The sequence below is a fragment of the Chinchilla lanigera genome, unplaced genomic scaffold (assembly GCF_000276665.1).
Source record: "Chinchilla lanigera isolate Chin_1 unplaced genomic scaffold, ChiLan1.0 scaffold00079, whole genome shotgun sequence".
NCBI lineage: Eukaryota > Metazoa > Chordata > Mammalia > Rodentia > Chinchillidae > Chinchilla > Chinchilla lanigera.
The window spans coordinates 10,258,496-10,276,770 of NW_004955480.1; the positions used below are offsets into that span (position 1 = coordinate 10,258,496).

General features: G+C 34.0%; 1 protein-coding gene and 1 long non-coding RNA gene across 5 annotated transcripts in view; one reads left to right on the forward strand and one right to left on the reverse strand.

Moving 5' to 3' along the window:
* Positions 1-18,275, forward strand: part of Rab28 (RAB28, member RAS oncogene family) — a 153,211-nt gene that overhangs the window by 37,685 nt on the left and 97,251 nt on the right. For 3 of the 4 annotated variants that reach the window (XM_013503325.1, XM_005402540.2, XM_005402541.2), the window contains exons 2-3: positions 4,267-4,363; positions 9,459-9,547. In XM_013503325.1, the coding sequence (XP_013358779.1) occupies positions 9,518-9,547 (30 nt within the window). In that variant the 5' untranslated portion in view covers positions 4,267-4,363; positions 9,459-9,517. Of the gene's footprint in view, positions 1-81; positions 226-4,266; positions 4,364-9,458; positions 9,548-18,275 lie in introns of those variants that run through there. The other variant, XM_013503326.1, reaches the window with a different exon arrangement.
* The window catches only part of LOC102022080, a 72,637-nt gene that overhangs the window by 17,277 nt on the left and 37,085 nt on the right, over positions 1-18,275 (reverse strand). The gene's annotated exons all lie outside the window — the stretch shown is intronic.

Genomic DNA, 18,275 nt, shown 5'->3' on the forward strand with positions numbered 1-18,275 from the left:
CGTCGGTTCCCAGCCCCGCCTGCAGCGCCGTCTCCTTCGAGCCTCGGCCAGCGTCGCCTCCCGGGGAGGCTGCCCCGCTGCGCCCCGGGAAGACCTGCAGAGAGCGGCCAGACCCCCGTTCCCCGCCGCTTTCCCGCTCTGATGCCTGCACTGCGCCTCGGGCTCCCGGGAGCTTTGCCCAGGAGTCACATTCCCTGGTGACGATTAGCGAGCCGTCGTTTGCAGGTCGGGTCACCGGAGGGCACCTTGCAAGCCTGCCTGCGATTCCTCTGTAAGATCGCTCATCGACAGGGCTCCCCGCGAGGGGTGAAATGTGAAAATACGTGAACACGCACACAAAGCTTCTAGAGTCAGGGGTACGCTCAATACACGTCCGCTGGGGTTCCGGGGCCCTGCGTGTTCTTCTCCTCCGTTCCCAGCACAGCACCTGTCAGTGCGAGCCTGCATTCGGCCCGTGTTTACGGCGCGCCTCGTGTGGGCAGGACGCCGAGGGCCGGCTGCCAGCCTGACAGAGGCAGCCCTGCCCTCTGACCTAGCTGGGCGACCGTGGTTTCAGCGAATGAGAACGGGAGCGGAGCCTGCAGCCAGGCGATCTCCTTAAGCTCCTAGGCAGAGAGGCTACTCGCTTTAGGAAGAAGGTGCCTAGGATCTCAGAGGCTGTGACCCAGCGCCGGGTCCCGTGAAGGGCCTCTGTCCAGGGTGCCTGCGCACCTGTCGCTTCTGTCCAGGGCGCAACACCTGTAGATGTTGGTAGCTGTCTGTCTGCTACCTCGCTCCTTTTTCCAGCCAGAGTGTTCAGACACGCTGGTTCCTTCCGCTGCCAGCTTCCCATTCTCAGCTTTGCATTTCTGTGTTGCTCTTGTCGTTGGGACTCTGGATTCTGCGGTGGCGGCTTTGCTGTGCATCCTCTGGCAGTTCGCGCTGCGCACGAACTGCTGCTGCTTGTGGTTCTGAAGTGTGTTTCTGGTGCTCCTGGGAAGGATGGCGCTCGTCTGCAAAATTTGGACGGCCTGTTGACTTCTCTCTTGTCTCTGCAGGGTACTTTGTTGAGGAAACAATTTAATATGCTGTGACTACCTTTAAGTATTTTGGGGGGAGAAAAGAGTTTGGGGCCAATTGATGAAGTATTTTAGTAGGTTTTGTACACTTAAAAACCTGTTTGAGTAAGTGAATTGTTATAAAGAAACGAGCTGTTTATTTTAATTAAATTTTTAATTTTCTTTCCTTTTTTTTTTTTTTTTTTTTTTTGAGATAAGGTCTTCCTGTGTAGCCCAGGCTGCCTTTGAACTTGCAGTCCTCTTGTCGCAGCCTCGAGTGCTGGGATTCCAGGCCTGAGCCATAATGTCCAGCTTATTTAAATTTTCTTCTGTCACGCACCTAATTTTTTTGTTTTCCAAAATTTATTGGCTTCAATTAATGACAGAGCTTCTTTCTCATTTAAAATTATAACAATCTATAGTATAATACAGTTGTAAAAAGTCTTAAAATTACCCATTACCTTACATGTTCTCAAATTTCTTTAAATTTTTGTTCATTTTCTTTCTAGTACTTATGTACTGTACGTGTTAGTTAAAATTTGTTAGTAGTTTTGTTTCTAGTTTTTTGAAAATTTAGACTATCATACTTATTTTCCCTTCTTTGCTTGTTTATTGTGAATAATTATGATTTTTCATTTCTGCTTAAAGCTCTGTCTAGCACAGGACAAAGTGTATTTTTTTTTACTTCCATATTCTTGAATCAGGACTGTCATTCTGCATCAGAAGAGTAACAATGATATTTTTAGGGTGCTCTGACTCAGTGTTTATCTTCTTGTCTAATCTCTTCAAACTGAAACAACTTTTTCTGCGAGAAGTTTTCTGAAATGAACGTCTGAAACCTAACTTTCTAACCTAACCTAACCTAACCTAACCTTCCAGTAGTCTTACATCAAGCATTTTTTCTCCATTCTCTGTTCAGCTTTTAAATTACCAGCAGCTACCAACATTGCTGTTGCCTTCCTTTTACTGTCCTTTTATGAACAGCTTCCTCACTGTTTTTTTTTAGCATTAGTTTTCCTGGTGGTTTTAACATTGGGCAGTACATTTTTTGTACACTGGCAGAAGGGATAGAGGAAAGTCCTGAGATGACCACTAGCCCCTCCCTCCAGCAACACGTGTTTCTGTTTCTTCCTGTTGTGATTCATAACTTGGATTTTAATGTACATTTTCTTAAGATTTTTTGAGGCAAAAGCATCCTTTTTTATTGTCCTATCAGTGTTTGTAAATGTAGCTGGATAAAAAGTTAGAGATTTTCCAAATCTATATATGTAAAATCAGATAAAAATGTTTTAGATGTGATAACGGTTTGTTCACTCTCTAGTTATTTCAGGAGAGTATTTACACAATGAGTGAGAAGTCAGTGTGAAAGATGGCATAAAGGCTGGGTAGTTAGAGAGGAAGTGCCAGCTACTGATTCACTTGCTGCTCTGTATAATTTTTGTAGCAAGTCAGGAAATAATACAAAAACTTATTTTAATACTCTGTGTGTTCCCTGTACCTTTAGTTTTGACGGCTTACACTCCATTCCTATTAAAATACTATGATTTTCAGGCTTTGTGTTTGTGTCAAACGTGTGAGGGAAGGGCTTTAAAAATCTTACAGTCCTGTTTCCAAGACAAGAACCTTATTCAAGATTTTTCTGAATTGTAATTTAATAAAGAAAAAAATTAAATTTTGAATTCTACAGTGAAAAATTTTCTAAAATGATGTTATACTGGTGTTATGTGTACCATGAGTTTTTCTTTAACTTTTAAATATTTCAACCACCTGTGTGTTAAATATTTGATATATTTAGAATGTGTTTTTAGTTATTTTTCTCTAGAACTCTGAGATTCTTCACAAATGATTTTGTGCTGTAAGTTAGACAAGTTCAGTGGCATCACTGAAGCTAAATGAAACCCAAAAAGTCTTTAAAAAAACATGGTAAATTCTTTTTATTTTCATGTGTCAGTTTTGATATTGATACAGGTTTGAATAATGTAACAAATGTGTGAGTTTATTTCTAAATGCTTAAAGAAACATCTTTCATATGATAATTCTCCATGAGTACTTGATCATGTATTTTAGAAATGTTACAAGTTCTAAATATTTTAATAGAAAAAAATTTGGAATTAGACTGTGCAAATTGCCATTTGTGTGAAAAATACCCTTCTTGTCTGTTTAGGTTATCTTGATAAAAGGAATTGAAATTTGGCAGTTTTCTTTTGTACTGTTGTACTTACATCCTAATTAACCCTAATAAGCTATCTTGGAAATTGTATTTTAGTTTTTATTATTTCAAGAGTTGACATCTCATTTTAATTTTTAAAATAAAGAGTTCCTCCTGACTTTGGCAATCTGTCTTGGAGTGTAAAGGCTTAGTGAAACTGTCATTTTTTGCTTTCAGAAGATTTTAAAATAAGAATAGTGTACTTAAAATGTTTCAGAAGTCTGAGTTATTGAGTTCATTCTTTTTGTTTTATTAAAATGATTATTCTTTTGCTTTGATAAAAAATGGTACTATAAAAGAAAGCGGTAGTATTTTTGAATCAAACTTTTGAGTTTTTGCTTAAAAAAGTAAACAAATATCTGTTCTGGTTATAATGTGGCTTTTTAGCATTATATTCCTTTGATATAGTATATTTATTTTACTTACATTAATTTAAAAATTACTACCTTGTTATTGAAAAGATGCATATTATAAAGGTCATTCTACATATTTATTTTGTTAATATCTTTAAAATAGAGAAAAAAGTGAAAGTTAAAATGTTTTTCTTATACAGAAAAAAAATTCCAAAAGCAGCTTTCCCCTTTGTAATTAGTGCTTCTTGTTATTTGCTGAGGGCACAGCTAACCTCAGAATATTTAACCTAAAAGCAAAACTTAAGAGTTTTCTGAAAAATTTCTTGAACTTATGTGTTAGATCCAGTGCTTTAATCATGTTGGTTTAGTTTTTTTTCCATTGATAATTCCCAAATTCTAATTTCCATAAAGGAGAAGGAGCTTGACAACTGGGATTTGAAGAGATGTAACTTATTAGTTTGTTGTCCTCATTGCTGGCGGCTTGCAAATGAAGTCTACCTAGTGGTATTAGGTCCCTCCTCCCCTGTAAATGATTCGAGCTGCTTAAGTCGCTTGTTGGATTAACTGGAGTATAAATATTAAGATTACTTAATAAGATTTAGTAGTGATGTTTATATTTTTTAAATAAATTAATTTTGATATTCTGTACATCAATTTTTTTTTTTAGACCTCCTTAGCCACATGTTTTGCTCAAGAAACTTTTGGGAAACAGTACAAACAAACTATAGGACTGGATTTCTTTTTGAGAAGGATAACGTTGCCAGGTAAGAGACTAAAAAGTCTTAACATAGGTGATTGTGTAAGTCTCACAATAAGAGGTATAAGGCAGAAATGTGTAAAATAAATATTGGGGCTGTTTCTGCACAAAAATATAGGTACTTGGTCATTTTCTTCATGAGGTTACTTTCACTGCCATCTACCATAAGCGTATATTGTGCACGGGTGTGAGAAAATCACCATCATCCCCTCACTATTTTTGGCCACTGTACATTTTTTGAGGATAAACAATAGTTGCTTGTATAATTTTAAAAGTCTTTAAAATATTACATGCTATGCATTTGTTAACAGATACTAACTAAATGTGAAAAGATTGGGAAGGATTATTTTTTAAATATTATTTTGATTAGCTACTGCTTCAGTTTTTTGTTTGAAAGTTGGAACAGAAGTATAATGTAGCTGTGGAACTTCTGTGCTCTAATATGTGAATGCTGTTTTATGCAAGGCAGCATGAAATTGCTGGCATTTAATAGACCACTAAAATTTAGGGTCCCTAGGCACTCATAAAAATACAGTTTGAGCATTCAAGATGTTTCAGTTCACCATGCAAAGAAACTATTTAGATGCCAGTTGCAGCACATTTTGTGGGAAATACAGGGAAATAATAACACAAAACGAGTGGTTTATGTTTTAAGTTAGTTTCTGAACAATTGGGGCTTTAAAATGCCCCGTCTATTCAATTTCAATGGTTAAGTTATGTTTAAAGTATTTATTAACAGCAGTTCATGTTGATTGACTTTATAAACATCCACCCTCTTCTCTGTGAAGACACATATTTGAATAAAATTGTTGCAAGTGTAATGTCAGATTCATATATTGGAATTCATGGAGTGGGAAGGGGCTTAATAAATTCCAGTACTAGTGAATAAGTTAACATCTCAAATACCTTCTCATGCCATTATATGGTGGAAAACGCTTGGCAATTGGAGGTATTCTTCATATTTTACTAATACACTGTGTTATATTTTGTGATGGTTTGTATTTGTTATCAAAGAAGAATATATTGGGAGATGCAGCATGAGGAAAAAAGTTCTGATTATTCTGATTTTTCCATGACTAAGGTTATTGTTCAGCAAGGTTTAATGAGAAATACAGGTATATTTTATTTCATTTGTATTTTCTTTTAATACATTCAGTACTGAAAATATAATTTTATTTGTATTATTCTTATTGGTAGATTAATGTTACATTCTGAATAATTACAACAATCCATTGTAGAATACATGCACAAGTTATAAAATACAAACGCTGAAAACTTACTTTTCCAACATTTTTTTCAGAAATGCTAGTTGTAAATGGAGAACGTCAGTCAAGTATTTAGTTGTCAGCTATTTAAATATTTAACAAATCAACAATTTTTCTCTCATTTTGTTTAATTTTTCTGATTTTTTTTTAGTTGAAGGGCTTAACTCAAATATTATAAAAAGAGTGGTTTTGGATATTTTATATATGTGATATTTGTGATGATTGCTGATCTGGTACACAGTACTACCAATTTTAAAATTTTGATTACCTTGTAAGAATTTTGATGTTCTCAGAATCCGAATTTATAGTATAATGTTTTAGACTTAGACAGTTTTTAGGCTATAAAATATTAGGAAATGCATACTTTCAATGAATATATATTTTAGTGTTCTTGATGTTTTTATTTTGATAAGATATGTTCCAGAAAAAAAATTTCTATCTTTTTAAAAGACAGTTTTCTACAGGTAACAGGCTGAAATAAACTCAAAATTGTGGTAGAAATTTCAGTGTGAAAAATTTGTTTTAGTGTATCTTGATGTTATACAATCAACATTATTGAAATGAGGTGAATAAATCACAGGGTCCCTGGTCTTTCTAAGTGTAATGATTAGTGTTTGTATCACTTGCTAAGTAAGACACAGGTAAGGCAGCATTTTTGAATTTAAAGTAAAGCAGCATAATATGTAAATTAGTGCTTATTACTAGTTTAGTAATTCTTCTGACCAGTCAGGGTGTTAGAGGTGCAGAGCTCCTGTCCACCCATTCACATTCTCTTCATGCAGGTTTTCAAGGTCATTACTTTGCAGAGACTCCTCCGTTTTTAGTGTATTTCATGATCCGGTATGCTGTATAGTCTGGATGCAACCACTGTGCAGATTTTACTGCTGAAAGTAGTGTATCTGTTAGTCAGAGATTCTGCTGATAGAGCTTCTTAAGAGCCTTAGTCAAAATACTTTCAGGAAGCTTGTGGGTACAGTCCAGTAAACAGCGTTCTACTGTGAAAAGGATTTCTAAGTCTTTAGTGCAAGAAGTGGGCAGTCTTGTGTTTTTAGTTCCATCTTGACTATGCGGCACTTTAGGTAAGGTTAACCAAGGCACCAAGTGTACTTTTACAGGGTCCCTGTTGAATCCTCTCGGTGGCTTTGATTCGTACTAAAAACAACTTACCTGTATTTTGTCACCTCATTTATTTTTTTTCTACTTACTTGTCATTTCTTTCAGAGGAGCAGGGATTTCATAGCATTTTACATTTGAGATTAGATTACTGAAAATTTCTTTATGCTTTCTGTTTCTTGCAAATTTATGTTAGATGGAATCTTTTTTTTCTTAGCAATTGTAATATTATTTGATTACTCTTATACAGCTTTATAGTTATGTCATTTTGAAAATATGTAACAGACTTCATGTGTTTATTCCTGCAAAATAGAAAATTGATTTGAGTTGTATCTTTTTTTAAATTTTGTTTCTCAGATAGAGAATCCCCCCTTCTTTTAGTTTTATGTGTAAATAAGCCTAAAATTCAAATGTAGAAGTTAGGAATATATTTCTAGGCCTGTGAAATAACTATAAAGTTTGTATCATTTGTTGGTGCTATAGTAATAGTGAGCTTTTTACTAGTGTGGAGAAAACATGCATTAATGACAATTCTATTGGATTATCATTAGTGCATAGCTATTTTTACTTCTAAGTCACTCTAACTTGTATCTTTTTTTAAATTAATTGAATTTATTGGTACATTTAGGTATACATAATGATCACATTCATCATAAGGAATTTATACCTGGAACTTACATTTCAAAAAGCAAAAGCATACTCTGGTTTCTCTTCAGATCGTATAAATCTTTCGCCTTTTACAAAAAGCAAAAGCAAGCAAATAGCAGTTTTTTTTGGAACGGTGCATATTTAAATGTGTACCCTCAACAATGAGTATACATTGAATAGATGATTGTGGGTGTTTGAATGATTGTAATCAGAATTTGGCAATGCATTAAGAAATATTCGCAATACCTAATTTAGACAGTATTTGAAGATCAGAACATAAAAAGGAAAGGAAAGAAACTTCATATTATGTTGATATGAGGATAAGCAATAGGGATTATATTGACCCTGAAGAAATGAGATTGAATACTTACTAGTAATTATTAAGTATTGCCTAAAATCTTACTCTATAAGAATTACTGTTGTTAAGCCCTGTCTTCTAGTGGAAACGAATGACTACAAAGCATTTTCTCGAGGTTTCTGAAACTATTTTAATATACCTTTGGTGACAGCAAGCCCTCTCACCTGCTTAATTTCAGATGGTATTGTAGGAGTATAATTTTGGCTTTGAATCTCATAAATTTAGAGTTGTAAGAAATTGAGTTTATGAAATTGAGTTTTAAGATATGTTGGACAGATCTTAGTCTGTGATATTTGCTTCTTCAGATTCACAGGGCTCTAAGAACATTTCAGTTGCTCCTCTGTGAGCGTGGAAGGTGCAGTCTGTGGGAGTGGGTGATAAATTTCAGTAGCTCTTGTTAATGCTGATGGAAGCTCCTCCCGGAAGTGCTCTGCGTAGCGGCAGATGGAACAGACATGTATCTGAATAATGGAAAGTTTGTAATACAGACCCACCAAACTCAGATTTAACAGTAAAACTTTGCTGGTTGATCCAGTGTCATACTTTCTTTTTAGCTGTATAGTTACATACTGTGATTAACGTCTGACTTTAGTGTTTTACATTGGCATACATTCCTATCTTAATAATCCTTTTTGTTTTTGAAGTGAGATCATATTTTCAGTTTTTATTTGGATTTTCCTGATTTGCAAGTCATTTAGAAGGTACCAGTTGAGACTTTGGAGAAAACTACATAGTTTTGTGAGGAGAAATAGTTGTAAATATTAATCTAAAATGCACATTGGACATGTTACTGACTTTTATAGCTCAGTCATTAGTTGCATTGATAAAAATAGTTTATCTCAAATACTTGCTTTAATCACATATATTGTAGAATGCACAAATGAATTTTAAAGATTGCCTTTTGTGTTTCAGGATGCTTTTGTAATGCTTATGTTTATGAGGGCTTTGAAATACCTATACTCATTTCAGTGTATATGCTTTGAACAGATGTGAATACATCAAATATGTGGAGATATTCTGGGTCTCTGCATCCTACATCAGTTCTGAGCAAGACTGTTGAATGTGTATATTTTAGAGGTTAAATTTGAAACATGTTTTGATTGTTTACCTTTACATATAATAGTTGACATTAAAATTAAAAACAGCTCATTCATTTGGGTTGAAATTGTGGGTGAATCTTTGCAATGTTATTATTCTGTGAGGTTTATAATTCAGAGTTTAGAACTGACAGCAAAATTCCTATGTATGGTTGGGTGGGTTAGTATATCAAGCTTCAGTTTTTATTTTTAAAGTATATTTCTCATTCTATGCATATGTGCTTTATTGTTTTTTTCCTTGAGAATCGGTGTTCCTTCCCTCACTCACTCTCCTTCCCTCCTTCCTTTCTTCCTTTCTTCCTTTTCTGCCTGCTTTCCTTTCTCTGTTATTTTTCTTTCTACAGCTTAAATTTTTAAATTAAAGCTTACTTTACTTTCTTCTGTTTTGAAGACTATTGTAAATACTGTTCCATGGAAATAAAGAGAGAAATCTTGATTCCCAACTATGATTTCTTTGACATTATTTTCAAAATTCCAAATATTTGACCGCATGAGTTTGCACAATAAAAGGCAAATTGGGTTCATTTTGTCATTGCGATGTGGTGTTTTGTGAAACTGTACCCAGCTGCTGCACTGTTACTTTTTTATGTTCTTATTTTGTGTTCTGTTTTTATATTTTAGGCAATTTGAATGTTACTCTTCAAGTTTGGGATATAGGAGGGCAGACAATAGGTGGCAAAATGTTGGATAAGTATATCTATGGAGCACAGGTATAGTATGAATTCTCATTATTGTAGAATTGAATTAATGCCCTTCAAAACATGTTCAGCTGTGTACACACACACACACACACACACACACACACACACACATTCTTCCTAATATTATTTGTATCTGAAATGTAGAGAGACTTGTTTTACATCTGTGCTAGTCTTTTGGTTTCATTTTCCCCAAATTATGTTTGGAATGAAGTGGATGTGTGAATGAGTGACACTAACTGGCGAGAACTGGAAACTCTTTAACAGTTCTCATATGGGCTTATACTACTAGATGTTATTAGCAGCAGTTGAATAAGTACAATGATAAATGATATTTTGACATTAACTAATTTGATTATGGTGTCTACTATCTGTCTATGATTTTAGTCTGTGACTTGGTCTAGCAAGTAATTTTAGTTTTTCAAATTTAGCTGGGCATGGTGACACATGCCTGTAAACACTTTTGAACCTTAGGCAGGCAGCCTGGGCTACATAGTAAGACCATGAAGCCCCACACCAATCCCCCTTGCAGGAATCTTCCAAAAAGAGTTAAAAGTCATCATATAACAGGGATACATGCATACCTATGCTTGTAGCAGCATAATTTATAGTAGCTAGATCTTGAAAACAGTGTATCAACAGATGAGTGGATAAAGACAATGTATTTATACCCAATGGAGTACTACTCTGCGAGGCATTTGTTGGCAAATGGATACAATTTGGGTGGAATAAATCAGACATGCAAGCTTAAATATGGCATGGTTTCTCTTACATGAGAATATATATATGGAGAAGATGCAAAATAGAAAATAGATAAATAGGAAGCAGGGAGAAAAGTTCAACTATGTAATTGCCCAAATTATCTATTCTGATGTTTCAAAAATACTTTATATGCTAATTTGTTTCATTTGTACTGTTAGTTTCTTTTTGTTCAGCTGAAAAGAAAGTTTTGTCCTTTTGTTTTTTTCTTTGTAAGAGTTGTTTTTGTCTATGTCTTGTATTCTGAGTAACATTTTGGGTATTCTTTTAAGATCATGATATACAGTGTGTTAACTATTGTCATTCTCTGTTTTGTTATGAAATGTTTTTTCGTATAAGTAATGAGTACTCTTTATATTTTTTGTTACTACTTTGTTGTATTATTAAAAGAAAAAAAGCAAAAGCAAAAATAGACCAAACAAAAAACTGGGCATGGTGGTGCATGCTTGTAATCCCAGTACTTGGGAGGCTGAGGCAGGAGGATCGTTGTGAATTTGAGACGAGCCTGGACCACAAAGTGAGCTCGAGGCCAGTCTGAACTGCATAGTGAGACCCTGTCTCAAAAAGACAAAAACGGGCTGGGGATATAGCTCAGTGGCATAAGCGCCTGCCTGGCAAGTGCAAGGTCCTGAGTTCTATCCCCAGTACTGCAAAAAAAAAAAAAAAAAAAGACAAAAACAAAACAAGACAAAAATATAGACCAAGTAATCCTTCCAAATAAGATATATTTAATAGATATATTTTATATCAGATAACTACTATTATATATATGAAGGACATATAATAAATTAATACGGTGATTTATTTTCAGAAGAAAATCTGTGTATAGCAAGAAAATCACTTGAATAATCACATAAAAATTATTTGGCAATGTGAGCTTGCAGTAGACATAGTTTGTAGTTTTTAGGTAAAATCAACACAAATAGAAACATATTATGATAGTAATATACTTCTAAAAGTTAATTTCTTCACCCTTGGCATATTCAGTGAAGAAGTTGCCATTTTAATGCTTTGACACATTGGTTTTGATTTAATAACTGAGATTTAGAAATACCGTAATGCCGTCAAATGTAATTATTTGATGAGGTAGAGTACTGTAATAGTGTATAGCTGATAGTGAAGTGTGGGATGCTTGCTGAGCTCAGTGTGTAACGTTAATTGACATAATCTTTGTTTTTTCTTATGCTTTAAAGTAGTGCTGTCTTTCATATCATCATGAGACGTATGAGGACAGTGCTCAAAAATCTTCATTTAGTTTTTTACAGCAGAAACATAACTTTGTATTTGGAAGTATGTTTCTTATAAAAAATGAATGAATGGAACAGAGAAGATGTTGACACTTTCCTGTACAAAATTTGGTTCTTGACAAAACTAATGCCTTAGTTTTGAATGGAAAATGGTTTCTAGTTTACTTTGTAAAATATTTAAAGGATGACAAATGAGATTAATGTGGTTCTAGATCCCATATAAAAGCTGTAGAGACTTTAAAAATATATATATATATATTTTTTTGGTTTTTCTCCGGTACCGGGAACCGAACTCACGACCTTGCACTTGCCAGGCAGGCGCTTTTGCCGCTGAGCTAAATCCCCAGCCCCGCACTCGCATGCCAGGCAGGTGCTTTTGCCTCTGAGCTAAATCCCCAGCCCCAAATGCCTAGTTTTTTTTTTTCCTGGTACCGGGAATTGAACTCACACCCTTGCGCTTGCCAGGCAGGCGCTGTGCCACTGAGCTAAATCCCCAGCCCTTGTCTTTTCTTCTACATAGTCTTTTGTCTCCTGCAAAATCTTTCAGCTCATGTTTAACATTTACATTTGTGATCATATGAGTGCATTTTAATGGACACTTACTTTTAAAATCTGTTTCTCAGACTTTTGTGTCTGGATGTTTGCTGTTGTTTTAATTTTAAAAAATTGATTAAAGTGTACATTATGCTGAAGAAAACTGTCTAGACAGAGATATGTAGGAAACGATAATCCTTGGTTTACTTATGTGATTGGTAAAATGTGATTTGAAAATAATTCTTTTTCCTTTTTGCACCATAAAAATGTATCTTTAGGCCATATACAGGACATTTTGTGTGTGTGTGTGTGTGTGTGTGTGTGTGTGTGGTTTTTGAGACAGAATTTTGCTGTGCAGTTCAGGTTGGCCTTGAGAACTCACTTTGTAGCCCAGGCTGGCCTCGAACTCACAGCAATACTCCTACTTCAGCCTTCTGAGTGCTGGGATTACAAGTGTCCACCACAATACCTGGCTTAGGACTTTCAAAAAATATAAATTAAGAGTAGTCTGACTTCTAGTGATGTTTGACTGTAGGTGTTAAATAGAATAGCTTTTCTTAGTATAGCTAGAGTTAGTAAAAGAGGGGTACTTTATACATCTCAGGGTAAATAATAGAAAATTCAATTAAATATCATTTTTCTTTTAAAATTTAGAGGAATATAATGTTCATGAATTGGATTCTATGATTCTGCTCTACTTAAAATAATTTAAAATTTATTCTTTAATTTATTTAAATTATTTGAAATTTATTTGTACCATATAAAAATAAACATTGATATGGAGGTCACGTAATATAAAATTAACCATTCTGTTTTTTTTCCCATGCGCCTACCCTCCCTTCAATCCCTCCTCTGCTCCCATTTATAAAAGCTTTGTTTCTTCTTTTCTCATTTTTTTAAATTAAAAAAAATTTATTTTTCTTCTTTTCTTTCTCCTTCCCTTCACCCTTGTTCTCCTCTCCATTTAAATATTTTCATCCTATTTCACAATACCTATAAATTAACCATTCTGAAATGTATAATCAGTGGCATTTCATACATTGACAATATTGTATAATAATCTTAAATCACTGTATATTTTGTTATTGTGTAGCTCCTTATAATCAGCAGACATTAATGTGAAAATCTGTAGAAACTTCAAGAATTTCTATGTTTTTTAAGAATAGTTGGGTGTAGTAAAATATCTCTATTCTTTTTAATATATTTCTTTTCTTGGGAGAAAGTGAACATTATATTTCTTTGTAGAATTGGTCCTGAAAGGCTTCTGTGTTGAAGTACATGTCAACATTTTTCAGTTGTTGATTATGCATTATATTTTTACACTTTATAATTACTGTGACTTTTGTAAGTAATGTTTTATTAAATGACAATATATCATAATGCTTTTGAGAAATTCCTGAATATTTTTATGAAATTATCCTAGAAAATTGGGAATTCTGAGGTGATGAAATGAATTGACATAAATTAATGATGATGTAGTAACTTTTCTGCTTCCAAAAAGTTTCCAAACTAAACGCCGTGTAAAATGCATAAAGTACATCTGAGTAGTCTGTTTAGTTACAGTACATAGAAATAGTACTGTGTGAAGCTCAGTAATAGTAATGAGTAAAGCTCGCACTCACTGTTTATAACAATAACATGGAGAAAAAATTGTTCCTCAAAAACAGTGCCTTTAAAATTTCTAATATACTTAATAGTTATAAATTATATAATCATATATTCTTCAAAGTAGACCTCATTTTCTTCTAGAGTTGTAGATATTTGGGGAATAGAAAGTACTACTGTGGATTTGGGCCGCATGCTAGAGATCAGAAGTCTTTTGCAAATAATGTTTTGGCAAGCTATTTTGAGGGCATCAGTTTAAAATATTATTTAAGATTAAAAAATTTTTAATATATATTTTAATTAGTGTGTTTGTAGTACTTAATACTAAAATTCATTTTGGAGAACTGTTACATGTATATAGTATATCTTGATAATTTTGGGTTCCTATATCTGACTCCCACCCCTATACCCAAGAATTTGTTTTAGATTCTCTAACTTCTGTATTGTTCTCTAACTTCTATGTAGTGTGAGTATTATTTTATACATGTATGGGCTATTAAAGTAGGAAATTACTTTTCTGAAGCATTTACAAAAGGAAGAAACTTACTTGTGGGCGAGACAGTAACTTAGGTCTGTGTAAAACTGATTATTTTACCCTCTTCACTTTTCCACCTGATAAGTTTAAACTTTAACAGTAAACTGTTGAACAGTGTTGGTTGAAAGCAAATTGAATTCACACCCAGAAAGAATTAGTGAGATATTTTGGAAAGAACTAGTTCTAAGAATTGAAATTCGTGCCAGTTAAATTCCCAGATTTTAAATTAACTTAAAATTTTCTAGGAGTCTTTAGAAAGATGTTATAGGCTGTTTTTCCTAGTGGTTAGGAGCAAACACACAGTGCGTAGTGTTTAGTGCCCTGTAACCTGTGGCTAACAGAGGCTAACAACACACCTCAGAGAAGGACTGGATGTTTCATTTTTGTAGCTCTTTCCATCCTGGAATCTAAGTGGTTTGCAAACACTGCCCCACTGAGCATAAACTCAATGAAGTGTAGTCATTTGTGAGGTAGAACACAACTGCTATTGTGTGCTGGTGTCCCGCTGATGAGCCTGTCCGTTAACTACCAACAAAATGGTTTGGTGCCTGTATGACAACTGAGGTGAGAGCATGTCTTGAAATAACTCCCTGCCAACCTCTGCTGCTTTTTACTCTGAAGGTTTTAGCTGGCTATTTGCCAACTTATGACTGATTATATTTATAGACCTCTTTTGCATTAGTGTTTCTTACAGGTCGTACTTACACAGATAAATATTGTTATGGGTACTGTACTGTATACTCTGTATGATTTGATTACTCCTTTATATAGCTAAAAACTAAGGTAGATTATTTGTCTTATAGTTCAAGGAATAAAAAAGTCTTGTATTTTGTTATGAAGGAAGCTTTCTTTTTGAACTTAAATATTATGTGTACGGGGCTTAGTATATATTGAATTGTATAACAAAGTCCGTCATATTTTACTGTTAAAACTGTTTAGTGTTGCTACCAGTGTTTGCTACTTCAAAGCTGTTACTATTAATTTTGAAATGTTATCTTTTTGATTTACTGACTCATGTTCGATGAAATAGGTGAAAATGAAGTATTACATGAAGTAATCTTATTTTATATATATATAAAACAGTCTTGAAGCTTAAAAGACAAGGGGTGGCAGCATCTTCTTGGAATTGGAGTGGAGATAAAGTACATTTAAAGCATAAGAAATTCAGCAAAATATTTTTGCTGAAAAATTTAATGATACAGAAGGATTTGTTAAGCTTGCAATCTGATTTTCAAAGGTCATGTAAAAAAGTTTTGGAAGAAGATGAACAATTGGAGACTAAATTGGGAAGAGGAAGCCCAGGGCCGTATGGAATTTAAGACAAGAGAAACATATATAGCACATAAATGGGTGGTAACAATAGGTGTCTGGGACAGGAGACATAGTGATGGGTTCACTATGCCAAAAAATTAGATCTAGCAGTCCCCAACTAGATTGTTTTCAGAAGTTTGTTGAAATTTAGATGTGCTGCATTTCTGAGGAAGTTGTACTGTTTGTGGCTGGGAAGAGTGTGATAGTTTTCTGGAGGGAGTCAGGAGAGTTCTGGATTCATTAATGTAGTGAGAGACTCAGACTTGAAGGTCCTTATATTACAGCTTTTGAAGCGGTGAGTGCATAGAGGTCTGGCTTGTTTTGTTGTGAGACTGATTAGTAGAGGCCCCAGGAATCAGTAGTTTTGGTAATGAATGTCTTTCATATAGCTGCTCCGTTTCATCAAGTCTGTGGCCATAAACTTTTTATATTATTATTTAACTATCTATAGGATGAGTACTAATGACTTTTCCCTCATGTCTGATATTGCTAACTCTTGTCTTTTCTGCTTTAAAAAATTGATCTTAGTGAAGACCAGGCTTTCTTTGTTGATTTTAATTATTGTTCCTTTTACATACTTGAGGCTGATATTGTTCTTGTGGTTTCCTACAGTGGAATCTTAGATTACTGATTTTTTTCTATAACATATCATTCAATTCTAAATTTTTCTCTTAGCAGTACTTTTGGTGCATTTCAAGAGTTTTGATATATACTGTTCTTATTAGTTCAGAACATTCTTAGTGAAATCCTACCTGTAATGGCTTGTATTTAGATGTCCACTCCAAAGCCTCATGCAGTTATAGGTAGGGCTTTTTCAGAGGTGTCTGGATCTAAGATGTGTGACACTAGGATTGATTCATGGTGCTAGGATCAAGGACACTAGGATCAAGGGTGTGAGAGCAACCTACCCTAAGTAGCCTGGATAAGATAGAAGGGATGAAAAGAGCTGTGGTTGCTCCTTTTTGCTTTGCTACCTTCTGCCCACCATGACTTGTTTCTCCTCTGTAATGACACCCTGCCTTGGTGCTAGCTGGTTATGGGCATGAAACCTCTACAAATTGTGAGTTAAATAAACCTTTCCTATCTTTAACTTTGGGTGTCAGGCATTTTGTCTCAGCCACAAGAAAAGTAACTAACACACTGCCTCTAAATAAAAATAAAATAAGTACTATAGATGTAGTTCACAGCAAAAGTGTTGAGTATAATCTCCAGTACTCAAAAAATTAAAAAAAATTTTTCATAAGACTTCTTTGATTCATGAATTATTTAGAAATAAGTTGTTTAATTTCCAAGTATTTTGAGTTTTACAAGTTCTCTTTTTATTTTTGATCATTATAATTTGAGAATATGCTTTGAATGATTTTGTTATAAATCTGCTCAGGTATATTTTAAGGTTTAGAATATGTACTATTTTGGTGAATGGTCCATGAGAGTTTGAGAAAGGTGTTTATTCTAGTATTGTTGGATATAGTATTCTATTAATGTCAATTAAATTTCTAATGTTGTTTAAGCCTAAGGAATACTGATTCTTACCAGTTTTCTTTTTGCTTGATGTGTCTACTAATGAAGAGAGTGTTGAAGTCTCTAAGTACAATAGTGAATCTGTGGATTTGGAATTCCTTGGAGCTTTACCTATTTTGGCCTGTTATATTTTGATGCTGTGCTGTTGGGTACATATACCCTGAGAATTGTTATATATTTATGGAGAACTGACCTCTTTATCATTATGACAATCTTTATATTGGATAATTTTACTTATTATGAAGTCTTCTTTGTCTGAAATTAATATAGCTATTCCAGCTTTGTGTTTTCATGACATTTTCTATCCTTGTAATTTTAGTATATCTGTGTTTTTGTATTTGAAGTGAGTTTCCTATTGGCAACATATAGTTGAGTCTTGTTTTTTTGCACACTGTGACAATTACTTTTTAGTTTGTGTATTTAGACCATTTATATTTAAAGTGATTGTTGATATGGTTGGATTAATATTTATTATGTTTGTTTTTCTATTCTTTGTACTTTTTCTTTGCTTCTTTTCCACTGTCTTTTTTGATTTTCTCTGAGCAATGTATTTTCTCCTTTAGCTTATCAATTATACTTTAATTTGATTTTTTGGTGATTGCCCTAGAGTTTGCAATATACATTGTGTAAACTCGTCCAAGTTCACCTTCCAATAATACTAGATTGCTTCATGTGTTGCATAGGTAATTCATCCTTTTTTCTCCTTTATGATGTTAGTGTGGTTCATCTCACTTATTCATTTGCAGTAATCATCTAATACATTGTTACCATTATTACTCCAAACAACTGTATAGTATTTTAGATCAACAATAAGAAAAATAGATGATTTTATTTTACCTTTATTTATTCCTTCTCTAATACTCTTCCTCCTTTCCTTCCTTTCTCTTTTCTTCCTCCTCTTCTTTCTTCTTTATGATTGAATTTTTAAAATTTATTTTGTTATAAATTGACAATTTCTAATCATTAAGTATTCATGGTGTACAAAGTGCTTATGATTTATGAGTGCAATGGGGAATAATTCAAGCTAAGTAATATATCTGGCTTCAAATGTGATCACTTTGTGGTCAGATATTTGAAATTTACTCTTTTAACAATTTTGAAGTATAAAGTATACTATTAATAATTATATTCATCTTGCTGTGGAACATATCTTAAGTAAAACCTATTCCCCTTACCCAGCTGTGAGATGCTGTACCCTTTGGCCATCTCTTCCCACTACTCAGCTTAC